General features: G+C 45.5%; 1 protein-coding gene across 1 annotated transcript in view; it reads right to left on the bottom strand.

Moving 5' to 3' along the window:
* Positions 1–7,860: 7,860 nt before the first annotated feature.
* The window catches only part of FBN2 (fibrillin 2), a 140,301-nt gene continuing 132,646 nt past the window's right edge, over positions 7,861–15,515 (bottom strand). The window contains exons 62-65 of the mRNA XM_035099625.2: positions 14,389–14,508; positions 13,656–13,887; positions 12,412–12,577; positions 7,861–9,788 (exon numbers count right to left, since the gene is read on the bottom strand). Of these exons, the coding sequence (XP_034955516.2) occupies positions 9,423–9,788; positions 12,412–12,577; positions 13,656–13,887; positions 14,389–14,508 (884 nt within the window). The 3' untranslated portion in view covers positions 7,861–9,422. The remainder of the gene's footprint in view (positions 9,789–12,411; positions 12,578–13,655; positions 13,888–14,388; positions 14,509–15,515) is intronic.

Genomic DNA, 15,515 nt, shown 5'->3' with positions numbered 1-15,515 from the left:
GATATAAAAAATATTCGTTTCATTACTTTCAGTTTCCTGGCTTTTTTCACTTAGTTGAAAGTGCATGTGTTAAACAGTTACCTGTATATTTCTTTCAGTGTTTTATTAAAAGAGGTTTTCTTAAAAGAAAACACCAGAAGAAAGATACAGGCAACTGTTTATCACATAGGATAAAACTTACGAAAACCCAATAACAGAGATATGTTCTTCTGTCTCTTTGATAACAATAGAGCATAAAGGAAAACAAAGCAGTGCAGTATTCCTTCGATCTGTATGGAAAGAGGAAATAAGAACTGAAAAGAACGTTTTTCCTTCCCCAGAAGTGTTCTAAGCCAGTGTCCTTCCTGTCACTAATCAAGATGGGAAGAGAGAAGAGCTCAAAGCCCATTAGTTGTACATCAAAATTACTAATCCTATATAATTCCACATTGGGAGTTTTCCTCGTCAGTGGGTGGGGTGTGTTCGGGATTATTATTGTCTGTTCCCAGGTTAAATGGTTTCTTAGGGAAAGGTGAATGGAATGGCTATGCAAACTGGCACATTCCTCAAGGTTAAGCGGTGTCTGTCTATGAAGATAATTGGAATTGGCATGACTTGTGTCTGCGTTGAAGTGACCAAACATTTAAATTGTGAAACTTAGATACACACAAATGTCTTCAAGTGCTACTACAGTCATACCTCGGTTTAAGTACGCTTCAGTTTGAGTACTTTCAGTTTAAGTACTCCGCGGATCCGACTGGAACTGATTAATCCACTTTCCATTACTTTCAATGGGAAAGTTCGCTTCAGGTTAAGTACGCTTCAGTTTAAGTACTCCGCAGACGGTGTGGAACGGATTAATCCACTTTCCATTACTTTCAATGGGAAAATACGCTTCAGGTTAAGTACGCTTCAGTTTAAGTACCAGTGACCTGCTAGCAATTCTGCCAGCCAGTTATAAAGTCAACTGGCTCCATTCTGCTTTTCTTATCAAACTTGTCTTAGCACCCACCAAGGCCTGTCCACCACCAAGCCCCACATTAGACAATATTAAAAGTGTGGCCACTCTCTTCACTTTATACAACAAAACATTATGAGTTTTGTAATACTTTTGATATCCTGGATAGAGTCTGTTTTCTTCCTCAGTGAACTAACGTGGACTAGCCAAGGATTAAATCCATTGTGCCCATACCTAGAGATAATATTTTCTCTTCTGCCACTGCCAGAAGATTGCTGCAAAGATCCCCTGCGACAGAGTAACTCATTTTCACCTTTCTTCAAAGACTGCATGTTTATGTTTGACACAGAAACCAAATTTTAAGAATGTTTTCAGTAGTTTATGGTTTGCCACGATTCCATACTGAGGACGTGGAAGTGGAAATGTTACATGATGGTTTAGATTTTCAAGTATTAAAAGTGCTATATTCTTCCAACAGGCACTGTGTCTCAGGTATGGGGTTTAATAAAGGCCAGTATCTGCCCTTAGATGAGGATGAAGAGAATGCTTTGTCTCCTGAAGCATGTTACGAATGCAAGATTAATGGCTACTCCAAAAAAGACAGCAGGAAGAAAAGAAGTCTCAATCAAATTGAGCTGAATGAGGTAAGTAAGAACTGTAGAGTTAAACTAGTTTACACTTTCTGTTCCTAAACTAAGTTGAATAGATTTGGCCAGTTGAGGTAGCTAGTTTTTTCCTATCAATCTGGGAGAAGGGTTGGAGGGCGGCCCCACTTTTCACACCAAGTGAGCCGCAAGAATACTTTGACACAGAATCCATGAGCTGTACACTGCTTTGGCGTGCAGAGGGTGAGCCCCAAATTTGACAGCTGCCACCAGGCTTTGGGAAGGAGGTGTGAGGTTCTGACCGGGGCCTAGACTAGAGCCATCCTGCCTCCTTCCCAAAGCTGGGCCAGCACTAAGTGGGTCTAGGGAAGGAAATGGGAGCAATCTAAGACCCTGTCAGGGCCCTCATGCCTCCTTCCCAAATCCCAGCACCACATTTACCTGGCTTTGGGAAGGCAGCACAAGGGCTGGGCAGGGGGTGTCAAATGTTTCTGAGGGCAGCATCTTGGGCTGCATACTGGGCCACCCTCCCCTATTCCGCCAACTGATGTGAAAAAGAATGTTCATGAACATTTCTTAGGCTCTAAAATATTGTATAGCTCTACTCAAACAAATATCTATATTACACAGATGCTTGTACAGTCACACCTCGGTTTAAGTATGCTTCGGTTTGAGGACTTTCAGTTTAAGTACTCCGTGGACCCATCTGGAACGGATTAATCCACTTTCCATTACTTTCAATGGGAAAGTTCACTTCAGGTTAAGTACGCTTCAGGCTAAGTACAGACTTCCGGAACCAATTGTGTACTTAAACTGAGGTACCACTGTACTACTACTACTACTACTACTACTACTATTTATTATTATTATTATTTATCAAACATTAAAAACTTCCCTAAACAGGACAGCCTTCAGATGTCTTCTTAAAGTCAGATACAGTGGTACCTCGACTTATGAAGATGATCCGTTCAGTGGCCGTCTTCGTAAGTCGAGGTTTTCAGATGTTGAAGCACACGATCGGCTTCTGTGCGTAGCGTGATTTCGCGCTTCTGCACATGCGCCGACCACGCGCGGCGAAAAGACTTCCAGGGTTGTCGACTTCGGAAGTCGAAACCTTCGGAAGTCGAAGCGTTCGGATGTCGAGGTATGACTAGCTGTTTATTTCCTTGACATCTGGTGGGAGGGTGTTCCACAGGGCGGGCGCCACCACTGAGAAGGCCTTCTGCCTGGTTCCCTGTAACCTCACTTCTTGCAGTGAGGGAACCGCCAGAAGGCCCTCGGAGCTGGACCTCAGTGTCCTCAGTCTCAGGAATTGCTTCATGGAGGCAAGACCAGCTGAAGATGAGTTGCTGAGCTCATTATGCCTGACACTCTTGTGCAGATCCTGTTTTTGCTAATAAAGAATTAACTCCAACTTATATAAGCACAGGTTACAGTGATATAACTGAAGAAACCTAAAAAGTCCAATGATCTTTTCCATGCACAGCTACAAAACTGTTGCAATGCTGGTTGATTTAAAGAAGATGTGCTGTGTCATTGTAGCGGCGTTCCACAGGGTGGGCACCACTACTGAGAAGGCCCTCTGCCTGATTCCCTGTAACGGCACTTCTCGCAGGGAGGGAACCGCCAGAAGGCCCTTGCTGGACCTCAGTGTCCGGGCAGAATGATGGGGTAGAGATGGGGTAGAGAGGTATGGTATACTGGCCCGAGGCAGTTTAGGGCTTTAAAGGTCAGAACCAACACCAGGGCCGTCTTAAGCGCCCCTGGCGCCGTGGTGCGCCAGATCCTTCTGGCGCCCTACCGCCCTGTTTCCTTGGGCGGGTGGGCGCCACGCACAGGCGCTGCTGCGCAGCGGGCGGGCAGACGCAGCGCGGGTGCTGTGGGCGCAGCTGCGTGGCGGGCCGGCCAGCGGGTGGGCGCAGCTCGCGGCGCCCTCCTGGCGGGGCGGCGCCGTGGTGCCCTGCGCCACCCAGCCTGCACGTAGGGCCGGCCCTGACCAACACTGTGAATTGAGATCAGAAACATACTGGGAGCCAATGTAGGTCTTTCAAGACCAGTGTTATATGGTCTCAGTGGCCACTCCCAGTCACCAGTCTAGCTGCCACATTCTGAATTCTAAATCCCAATTTGATTCCCACCATTCTCTCAAATTATTCTGGGGAGGGAAATATGCCTCTATAGTTGATTTATACAGGGATGATATTAATCCGTTCGTTGCTATATTTTCTTCTACTATTTTTTTTTATTTTGGTATTACATTGTCTTGTGGCTTCAGTTTTAATCTTAAGAGTTTATTAGAAATCACCTTAGTTGGTGTCCTAATAGCCACAGTATTGAGGGTTTCCCAATTGGGTTTATATCTCATTAATGGTAAGCGGCCTTCCGTTTTTGTAAAAATCTTTCGGGTAGTATTGTTTTTCTTTCCACCCTTCTGTGTTACAGATTTTATATTTATTTGTAGGTTATTTATAGGTTTTATATTTATTTGTAAAGATTGGGTAAAACTATTGGCATTTTGAGTGATGTGCCTGGGACAAAGAGAATTTGCCCATTTTGTCCAAATTTTAAAAGTTGTGTAAGTAAATGGGTTTTTGAATATGTGTAGGGAATTTAGTTTATCTTTTAAAAGAGGTATTACTTTCATAAGAATACCATCTATTTCCACATTCTCCAGCTTATTCCATTGGATTCCCTCATTACCAAACGTTAGGTCTATCATATTGCTTAGTTTACATGCATTATAATAGCTGTTTAAGTTTGGAAGTCCCCATCCAACAGTTGGGTGCTGATACAGCAGGGATTTTTTTAAATGCCTGTTCTATCTGATTGAAATACGAATGTATTAATTTTTCTTTGCCAATTGGACATGTGGGCTGGTGGGATCCACACTGGTAGGTTTGGAATAAAAATAACATCTTTGGAACAATATCATTTTAGTTGTGGCCAGTCGGTCCATAATAGAAAGTTTAATTTTTCCCTAGCACCGCATATCTATGTTTATTGTTTTTGCAATAATTTGTCTGATATAACAAAGAGACTGTTTCCATATTCTATGACAGGTCTAGGTTTTTTAAAATTATTATTATTACTTCTAGGCTGAGCCCTAGTTAAGTCATAAAGGAGATGGCAGAATAAGGAAGGAGAACTTCCTTAAAACATGAAAGGTGTATTTATTTTACCAACTGTTTTTGTGACCATTTCCAAGGGGTTAGCTGTTTTCATTTGTCTTTAAGACGCCACAAGACTCTTTACTGGGTTTTTTGTGTGAAGATTTATTGGATAAGTGGATTTTTTGTGTGGAAGGAAAACTGCTTTTCTGTTGTAATTTGTTTGCAATGAAGGTGGAGACAGCGCTTACAGAGGTGCTGGTGCATTAATCTGTTTGGGAGATATGCCCTCAATCTGTAAACTCTTCTGAATTCTCAGGGCCAAACTACACATTATCCTATATAATAAAGTCCCTGTGTCTCTGCATCCAGTCCCTGTGTCCCTGGGTTTGCGCTACTGCGCATGTGCCCCACGGACAGCCATTGGGACTTGGAATGCAAAGACACTTCGGAGAGGGGAGCTTGGTGCCCGCTCGGCCCGGCAGGGAGACGAGCCAGGCTGAGGCGCCGAGGCGGGCATGAGGACCGCCCCCCCAAAGCCGGCCGCTCCCCTTCAATCCCCTCACAGCCGGAGCGGCCGCCTCAAACTCCGGGCTCCTTCCTCCTCCTCCTCCAGCAGTAGCAGGAGCGCGACCCCTCTGGGCGGGACAATGGTGGGACCCCCTCCTCCCACCTCCCGGCAGCTCCGGCCGCCCCTCGCGGCTCCTCACGGGCGCGCCTCGCCCTCACGCGGTGGAGGCTATGGCGACGCCCCGCTCCTCACCACTGACCTCCCCGACAGCCCCCTCAGCTCGACACCCGACGCCTCGGCCCGGGCCGCCCTCCTCAGCCCGACGTCTCCTCAGCTGCCTCCCCTACGGGGAGGAGGCTCGCCAGCCCTGGGATGAGGAAGCGGATGAGGAGCCCCGGTCGCGGGCGGATGAGGAGCCCTGCGGAAGGAAGGGAGGAGAGAGGGAAACGCGGATAGTGCAGGAAGCGGCAAGGAGGGAGGGAGAGGCAGAAGTGCCGCTCTTGCATCCCCGGGAGCGGAGGGACCTCTGCGGGCGAAGCTGCCCTGCCGCCCCTTCCCGGCTTCCGGGGTGCCTGCCTGGGACTGGCCTCCCTTCCAGGCCCCGCTTGGTCTGGGGAGTTAGGGATTCGTGAAGGAATGTGGCCAACTGGCTTCCTCTCCCCAGAGCTGCCCTACATTTCATGCTATATCATCCGTTGGGACAGCTCTGTGCATGTCCCCGAGGTTGCTAGAGCAACAGGTCTGCTCTAGCACCCGTTATTTTGACGGGCTTCATGATACTAGTGTTAGATAATCTGATGAGATGTGAGCTTGTTTTCAACAGCTGCAGTATGGCAGGCTCCAATCAGGACTGGGACTGCAGCACTGGGTAATGGTGGATTAAATAATCCCTCCCCCTCCACAATGGGGACCTAGTTAAAATTGTGCCTCTAAGCCAGGGGTCAGCAAATGTTTTCAGCAGGGGGCTGGTCCACTGTGCCTCAGACCTTCTGGGGGGCTGGACTATATTTTTTTGAGGGAAATATGAACAAATTCCTATGCACACTGGGAAGAATGGGGCAGGGAAGGGCAGGCGTAATAAAATAAAATAGTGTGCATTAAAGCAGAGTGGGGAAGGCTCAACAGACAAGCTCACCCACCACCACGCTGCTCATCCTCCCTCCACCCGCCACCCTCCAACACACACACACAGACCCACAATCGCCCCATGGAGAAAAGGGCGGCAAGTTCAATATATGCAGAGAACGGCCAAGGCGAAGGAGGGATGGCGGCTCTGGAGAAGCGGCACTGGGGGGGGGCTGGAAGAAGAGGCATGGGGGGCAAGTAGTCCTCCTCCCCACCCCACCCCCAGCCGCCTTCTCGGTTTGCCACGTGCCTCATTCACTGAAGGGCTGGTGGCAGTGGCGCAAAACGGGCTTCTTCCCCACCTTGAGGGCACTGCACTTACCTTCCCAGGGGCTGCCGCCACCACCACCACCGCTGTTTCTTCTCGTGAAGCAGGTAGGCAGAGCGAGCTTGTCTGCTCTGCTCTCTGGCTCACAGGCGCACCAGGGCTGCGGCAGGAAGAGGCTGAGCGGCAGTGGCTCTGCCAGTCAAACGCTGCTGAGGTAAACCAGGTGCAGCATTTGATTGGCAGAGCCACCGCCGCTTGGCCTTTTCCTCCCGTCGCCATTGCCGGGAGTCTTGGCTTCGCAGTGGGTTATTAAATGGCCAGGTGGGCCGCATCTAGGACGCAGGCGGGCCTGATCCGGCACAGGGGCCATAGTTTGCCGACCCCTGCTCTAAGCTATTCGGCACAGGAGAGAAGATTTTGCTGAATCATTGAGAATCATTGAGGGCAGGAGAATTGGCTGAAACAGGGAATTAAACTAACAAAATGGGACTGCAGCCAAGTGAGTTGTACTAGAGGGTATTCTCATTTAATTTGATGGAACTTGGCTGATTGTGTCCATTAATTTCAGTGGGTGTACTGTACGATGTCTAATTCATGGTAGGAAAAGAAGCCTAGGTAGGAACAGCTTTGTAAAAGAATAGAAGGATCTCTTTTCCCTTGGAAAGAGCAGAACTAATGATGAAGAAATACATTGACTCAAATGTTCTCAAGCGCAGCCTTCCGTCTTTTGTGGTCTGCCTCCTGCTGGCTTATGGGCTTCCCAATGGTATTTGGCTGATCATTGTGAGAACAGGATGTTGGAATCAATGGGCCTGTGGTGTGATGCAGCAGTGGCATACAGATATACAAGGGAGAAATGTACAGCCATACCTCGGGTTACGAACGCTGAGGGTTGCGGACCGTGCTGAACCCAAAAGTATCAGAACGGGTTACTTCTGGGTTCTGGTGCTTGTGCAAAATGACGTCATGCACATGTGCAGAAGCAGTGAATTGTGTCACGTGCGTGTGCAGAAGCAGCGCTTCATGCTGCGGGTTGTGAAAGTGCCTCCTGCACGGATAATGTTCACAACCCGAGGTATGACTGTAATTCTTCAAATGCAATATTCAATAGTATTGCAACTTTAGCTCTTTAAATAACATAGCACCAGGGACATTTCCTGCAGAGCCCCACTAAAGGTGAGAATTGCGGGGAGAGCAGCTGATTTTTTGAGTAGGTCAGAAATACTTTGGGTGATGAGGAAAGAGATCATTATTTCCCTTCAGTTGGTAGGTATTTTTCTCCAAATGACTGGACAAAGCAAGACAGGTACCAGAAAATAGGTTTTATTGCAGGAAAGGTGGTGTTGTATTAGTACAAAGGCTTACAAAACAATACCCCCTTTTCTTAAAACAAAATTGTAATTTACAATGTTTTCTTATTTCCATAAAGAAAATACAAAGTGAATGCAAACAGTGTGTGTAACGTGTTGCTAATCTTTGGTCAGCACAGGTAGATGTCTGGAAAAAACCCAGATTTGGCATGTGCTTTGGGTTGTTTCAGATGTGATGTCCTTTTACATTGCATATTACAGGTACCAGCTGTCGTTTGTTAGCACCATGGTGACATACACTTATTAAAACATAATGGCACAACATTTTTAAAAATACTAAAAGTAAACTAAATGCCAACTTGTTGTACAAAAGTAATTCTTATAAAATAGGCTATGATAAAATGAGGCATATTGTGTATAACTACAGTATTAATGAAAATTCTTAATTGGTTTCAAATATGCATTTTTTCTTCCTTTTTTTCTGTGCAGCATGAATAGTGTACACATATGGCAGCCCTGAAGCAGCTCAGTCATATTTATTTCAGCATTAATCCAAGCCAGCACCATAAAGAATGAGGCATCATGTGTTCCCTTCTAAGAATATAAGGTTTGTTTTCAGCTGCCTACGGTAATGCAAGTATGTAGAGCACCTTTAGTTTGTGGTGAATGAGGTGTTGTGTGACATTGAGGTTATCAGGAGAAAATACAGTACGGTTTGGCCTGCAATTGGTACCACAAGCAGTCCAGGTATTTTGCTACAGTGGTTGAGTGCCACCTTCCATTATTAGTAATTTCTGAAATGGAATCTACTTCTCAGGGCAGTAACATAAGCATTAGTATTGAGGCTTACGGTTACTGAAATTCTGATCACAGTCACTGATGATAAGGCATGGCTTAAATACCCTACTTGGGAGGATGTTTTGGCCCTCCGGAAATGTAAATACAGTGCTCATTCGCCTTCATGATATTTTAAAGAACTGCCTTTATGTTTTGTGGGATGACTGGCACAATAGTGAAAGGACACTTTTTTGGAGGGGGAATCTCTTGGTTTCTCTTTTTTGAAAAGAAGAACCTCTTACCTGTGGTAGTTCAAATTCATAAAATATCAAGGAAAAACAGGTGTGTTTTCCTTTGTGTGTGTGTTAACATAGTTTGCTAAATTCTCCATATATTACTGCATTAAAAATAAATAAAATCTCTATTTTTTAATTTAGGAACTATAGCAAAATACCCAACGTGCTAGACTGCTAATAGAAAAAAGTAGCTCACATTTTGTGCCACCAGTATACTTTAAACTGAGGTTATATGGAAGTTACAGTAAGCATGATTGGCATTGTAGTCAAAAGCTTTGGCCCACGGTAAAGTCAAAGGACCATTCTGCAGTCTTGGACAAGATGGAAGGACTCAGAGGTTTCTGTCCTTGGTAGTTTTTTGGTACTTTTGAAAAAAGTAAGTCATTGTCTCTCTTTAAAGCTTTCAGAAAGCGAAGTATGTTCAGGTGTATAAGTGCATGAATGGAAGTGAATCATTCATGAAGTGGAGCTAAGGAGTGGAGGTTTTTAGTAGAGTTCAATCCAGAGCCTCATTTTAAGAGCTTCTCCAAGCTCTCCTAGGAGGTAGTTGTCCTCATTGCTTTCTTCCAGTTTCTTTAGCTCATTCTTTTTGTAGAGAGGAACGCTAACAATTTCCAGTGTGTAAGTGCCAGTGATTGCCTTTTTCTTGGCAATCTGAAGGTAACTCTGCCCGTCCTTCTGGTGTATCCGGAAGAGGTTGTTATGATTACCAAAGGAAATGACATAGCGGATGTGGTTTGTCAGGGGCTGAATTGCAGGAATGAGATCTAGGATGTGTTCTTTATTGCTGAGCCCAGACACATTGAATCTCATCTTCAATGGGTGGTCAATGTCCAAACTTTCCAAACTGATCTGTAAATGAGAAGTGAAAATGAAAGTATAGGCAAAACCCATGATCTGTCTTGTTTATACCGTTCTTACAGCTGTTAATTGGTCCAAGTGGCCAAGTTTGCTGATCACACTAAATTGTTCATGGTTGTTAAAACAGGAAGAGATTGCAAAGAGGCCTCACAGGACCTCTCCAAACTGAGTGAATGAACAGCATTTGCTATTTTGCTGCCCAATGAAAACAGAAAACTGATATTGTAATGCCATTACACAAATCTCTGGTACATTTGGAATTCTGTGTACAGTTCTGGTTGCCATGCCTTAAAAAAGGATGGTGTAGAATTGGAAAAGGTTCAGAACAGGGCAACCAAAATAATCAAGGGGGTGGAGCAGCTCCTCCGTGAGGGTATGTTGTAACATTTGGGACTTTAGTTAAGAGAAAAGGCAAGTAAGAGGTGCCATGATAGAAGTTTATAAAATTATGCATAGCATGGAGAAAGTGGCTAGAAAAGGGTTTTTCATGAAGGATAAGGCTTTCAATGGCTACTAGCGATGAGAAAGGTTACACTCTGCCTCCATACTTGGAAGCTGTATGGTTCTGAACCCCAGTTGCTGAATACTGCAGAAGGGGAGAGTGCCCTTGTGCTCAGCTCCTGTTTGCAGGTTTCCCACAGGTGTTTGGTTGGCTACTGTGAGAACAGGATCCTGGTCTAGGCGGGCATTGGCCAGATCCAGCAGGCTCTTATGTTTTTACCACCTCTCTGGTTATTGCATGTGAAATAGGCAGGCACTGGCTTATACCAGGAAGCTGCATTTCAAGAGGCTGGCTATACTTTTGGGACTTTTGCCACAGTTACAACTGCGGATGACCTTTACAGACAAAGACAGCGGTACCTCGGTTTAAGTACACAATTGGTTCCGGAACTCTGAAGCGTACTTAACCTGAAGCAAACTTTCCCATTGAAAGTAATGGAAAGTGGATTAATCCGTTCCAGACGGGTCCACGGAGTACTCAACCTGAAGTGTACTTAACCTGAAGTATGAGTGCAATTGATTCTGGAAGTCCATACTTAACCTGAAGCGTACTTAACCTGAAGTGAACTTTCCCATTGAAAGTACAGTGGTGCCTCGCTAGACAAAATTAATTCGTTCCACGGGTCAATTCGTGTAACGAATTTTTCGTCTAGCGAGTCGCGGTTTCCCATAGGAATGCATTGAAAGTTAATGCGTTCCTATGGGCTCCGGGGGACTGGTGGCGGCGGAGCTTGCTCTCTTGGCTTGGGGAAGGCAGGCAGGTGCTTGCTCTCTTGCCTGCCTGCCTTCGCCGAGCCAAGAGAGCAAGCACTGTCGCTGCCAGTCCCCGAGCCGAAGCGCGCTGGTGCTCCGATGAACGGACACGGCGGGGATGGGACAGGGCTTGAGAAGCCTCGTCCTATCCCCGCTGTGTGATAGGTGGCGGGGGAAGCTCCTGCGCTTTCCCCCCACCCCGCCTGCGCTTCGGCTTCCTCGGCAAAGGCAAGCGGGCCTTCTCCGAAGCCCCGTCCCATCGCGACAAGGCTGCAGGGGAGACAAGCGCTTCTCCCCCCTGCCTCCCGCCTGTCTTCCCCGGCATGGGGCGGGGCTTCGGAGAAGGTCCCATGCCGGCTGTGCGCCGTCCCGTGGCAGTGCAGTGCAGTGGCTCCGGGGGACGGAGCCGAAGCACAGCGGGCGCTGCTTGCCCCCGCCTGTCTTCCCCGAGCCAAGGGGAAAACAGGCAGGGGCAGCTGCTGCACCACCGTGCTACGGCTCCGTCCCCCCTGGCAAAGGAAGATCAGCTGTCAGCTTTCCGCACTGACAGCTGATCTTCCTTTGCTGCCTTCCTGCGCTACTTTCTATGGCCGCAAGACGAAGCGGCGGTCATAGAAAACCTTGTCTTGCGAATGCCTCGCATTTTGTCTTGCGAGGCACCACTGTAATGGAAAATGGATTAATCCGTTCCAGACGGGTCCACGGAGTACTTAAACTGAAAGTACTCAAACAGAAGCGTACTTAAACCAAGGTATGACTGTACAAGCATCTGTGTAATATAGATATTTGTTTGAGTAAAGCTATACAAAATTGTAGAGCCTAAGAAATGTTCATGAACATTCTTTTTCACATCAGTTGGCAGAATAGGGGAGGGTGGCCCAGTATGCAGCCCAAGATGCTGCCCTCAGAAACATTTGACACCCCCTGTCCAGCCCTTGTGCTGCCTTCCCAAAGCCAGGTAAATGTGGTGCTGGGATTTGGGAAGGAGGCATGAGGGCCCTGACAGGGTCTTAGATTGCTTCCATTTCCTTCCCTAGACCCACTTAGTGCTGGCCCAGCTTTGGAAAGGAGGCAGGATGGCTCTAGTCTAGGCCCCGGTCAGAACCTCACACCTCCTTCCCAAAGCCTGGTGGCGGCTGTCAAATTTGGGGCTCACCCTCTGCACGCCAAAGCAGTGTACAGCTCATGGATTCTGTGTCAAAGTATTCTTGCGGCTCACATGGTGTGAAAAGTGGGGCTGCCCTCCAACCCTTCTAGCAGATTGATAGGAAAAAACTAGCTACCTCAACTGGCCAAATCTATTCAACTTAGTTTAGGAACAGAAAGTGTAAACTAGTTTAACTCTACAGTTCTTACTTACCTCATTCAGCTCAATTTGATTGAGACTTCTTTTCTTCCTGCTGTCTTTTTTGGAGTAGCCATTAATCTTGCATTCGTAACATGCTTCAGGAGACAAAGCATTCTCTTCATCCTCATCTAAGGGCAGATACTGGCCTTTATTAAACCCCATACCTGAGACACAGTGCCTGTTGGAAGAAGAATCACAATTTTAATACTTGAAAATCTAAACCATCATGTAACATTTCCACTTCCACGTCCTCAGTATGGAATCGTGGCAAACCATATACTACTGAAAACATTCTTAAAATTTGGTTTCTGTGTTGAACATAAACATGCAGTCTTTGAAGAAAGGTGAAAATGAGTTACTCTGACGCAGGGGATCTTTGCAGTATTATACCTGGCTATTTCTGCAGCAATCTTCTGGCAGTGGCAGAAGAGAAAATATTATCTCTAGGTATGGGCACAATGGATTTAATCCTTGGCTAGTCCACGTTAGTTCACTGAGGAAGAAAACAGACTCTATCCCAGATATCAAAAGTATTACAAAACTCATACTGTTTTGTTGTATAAAGTGAAGAGAGTGGCCACACTTTTAATATTGTCTAATATGGGGCTTGATGGCGGACAGGCCTTGGTGGGTGCTCAGACAAGTTTGATAAGAAAAGCAGAATGGAGCCAGTTGACTTTATAACTGGCTGGCAGAATTGCTAGCAGGAATCAATATTCAGAATTAAGCAAAAGCTGCTTGCTGGTGGGATGCACCTGTTTGCTAGCTTCCCAGCAGGTGGACCATTGCTGCTTACCAGAAGAGGTAGGGATTGTGGAACCAATCCAACACTCCTACCAGTGCATTTGTACTCCACTGACTTCTCTGCTGTGTTGGCTTCTTCACCCCAGTGAGCATCACTTAACAACCTGCTGGGAAGCTAGTGTTGTAGCTTCGCCCCAACTGGCAAGAAGTATCTGGATTTTAAGACTTGTTGGGAGTGATATAGCTGGACACCTAGGCTTGTGTCTTTGTAAAGGAGCAGATGACATCAGTTGCCCTGTAGTGTCTCTTATTGCTGACTGTCTAAAGGCTGTCCTAATCTCCCAGCCACTTCAGAAAGGAAAGTGTGAAAATTATGTTTCAATCAGAAATAGTGCATTAATAAAATACTAGAGCACATTTGCTAACAATTTGGGCTACCTGGGCCTTCTAGAAGATTAGCATTATAATAAAATATAGGTGCTGGCTTGTGGGAATCACCAGCAAATACTCACCCTTGCCCAACTCTGTAATATCCAGTTGGGCAACCACAAAGATAACCGCCTTCTGTGTTGGAGCAACCGTAATTGCAGGGGTTCTTAGTGGATGAACATTCGTTTACATCATGGCATGCAGCTGAGAACTGATCAAAGGAAAATCCAGAGGGGCAGGCACATTTGTAGCTTCCAAGAGTGTTGTAGCATGAAGCTGAACCACAAATACTAGGATTTGAGCATTCATTTTCATCTGTTGGACAAATGACAACATTTTTTTAGGTATACAGAATTTATTATCGGGACAATAGTAGTAAGACAGTAGTATAAACACATTCTCAATTTCAGATTTTAAGGATTGGAACAGGAAAGTGCTCTTGCCGTTTTAAAGAACTACAGGATAAAGCATACTTCAGTAAGGTAGTGGGGTAAATATCTCACCAGCAGTGTGAGAGGGCAAACCCCATCTATTGTGCTTTCTTTGACTCTTCCCACCAGAATTATTGTTTTGCTCTCACTCAGCACATACAAATGCATAGCCCCCTGAATGCAGACTATAGCTAAAGGTGTCCTTTGGCAACACAGAGCAGTTTCCATTAGCCGGCTAGGCATGACACTGCAATCCTATCATCTATGCCTCATTAGTGCCACCTACTAAGCTCTGCTGCCCCACTGTTTATTGTCAGAGTTTTGAAAATTTAAATGTTGAATTTGAAATTTTGGAATGATCTGCTTGTGAAGTTTGTTTTCTTACCCACACATTGATTCCACTGATAATGCTGAACATATCCTTGTGGGCAGCCACACCTGTAGCCACCAAGAATGTTTTGGCAGCCATGTTGACACCTGTGGTTTCCTTCACACTCGTCCACATCTGTAAAGAAATAATGCAGTAGATATAAGAAGAAAAGGGAGAGTTGCAAGTCTATACACACTTACCTTACAAGTTCCATCAACTCAGTGGGACTTACTTTTAAGCAACTATGCAATAGGATTGTGCCTTAACAAAAATTTCTTCATAGAAAATTTGAGTTGGTAGTAACCCTTTTGGCCAACCCTTTACACCCTCCCTGGGAAGATTCTAAATCTTCTCCAAGAAATACAACCCCCTGGATTTTTAAGGGATACCTGTTCCAATATCTCAATCATTTATTATAGTTACATAACTGCTAAAGTTCCAATGTCTTATTGACTTATTCTTGCAGCTAGGAGGTACTTACGGATATAACTAAAACTGATCACTCCTCATTATGTTGCTTTGGTAAACAGTCCTCTGTGACATTTTAATAGATATTTGAACATTTCATTCTTCTTTTCTTACATTAGATATGCTCACTGCCTTCATAATTTCCCTAAGTGTTTAAAGTATTTACCACCTTCATTGTCCTTTGAAACATCTCTAGTTTGTTCTTACCTTTCTTAAAATGTTGTGACCAGAACAGGGCACAGTAATCCAGCTGCATTCTAAGTAGCACAGGGTAAAATAATATCTCCTGTGTTCCACTTAGCTGCAAAAGGCCCTTCAAATTCTAAATTGCATTTTGAGGCTTGGATCTGAAGGTGCCCTTCCACGAACAAGAAACCTCTTCTGTTTCTAGAAGGGCTGTTTGCAACTTAGTGGAAGTGCTCTGCGTAAGAAAAGTGCTCTGAAAACCACATATGTTCTTCTGTTTATGCAAGTCTGTTTCCTATTTGCCGCCCCCACTTCCAAATTTTTAACTATGTATGATTTAAATCTCTTACATGTGTGCATAGCAAGCACTAATGGCTGGAATGGGAACAGTTCCCCACTGGAAAACCACTTTAAATCCTCAAGCCTCGATTAACAAATCAAATCTTGCTTTCCAATGGGGAACTTTTTGTGCTACACACACTGCAATG

This window comes from Zootoca vivipara, chromosome 11, assembly GCF_963506605.1.
Source record: "Zootoca vivipara chromosome 11, rZooViv1.1, whole genome shotgun sequence".
In the NCBI taxonomy this organism is placed as follows: Eukaryota; Metazoa; Chordata; class Lepidosauria; order Squamata; family Lacertidae; genus Zootoca; species Zootoca vivipara.
The sequence above is the reverse complement of the archived record's forward strand: the minus strand, read 5'-3'. Positions and strand labels throughout refer to the sequence as shown.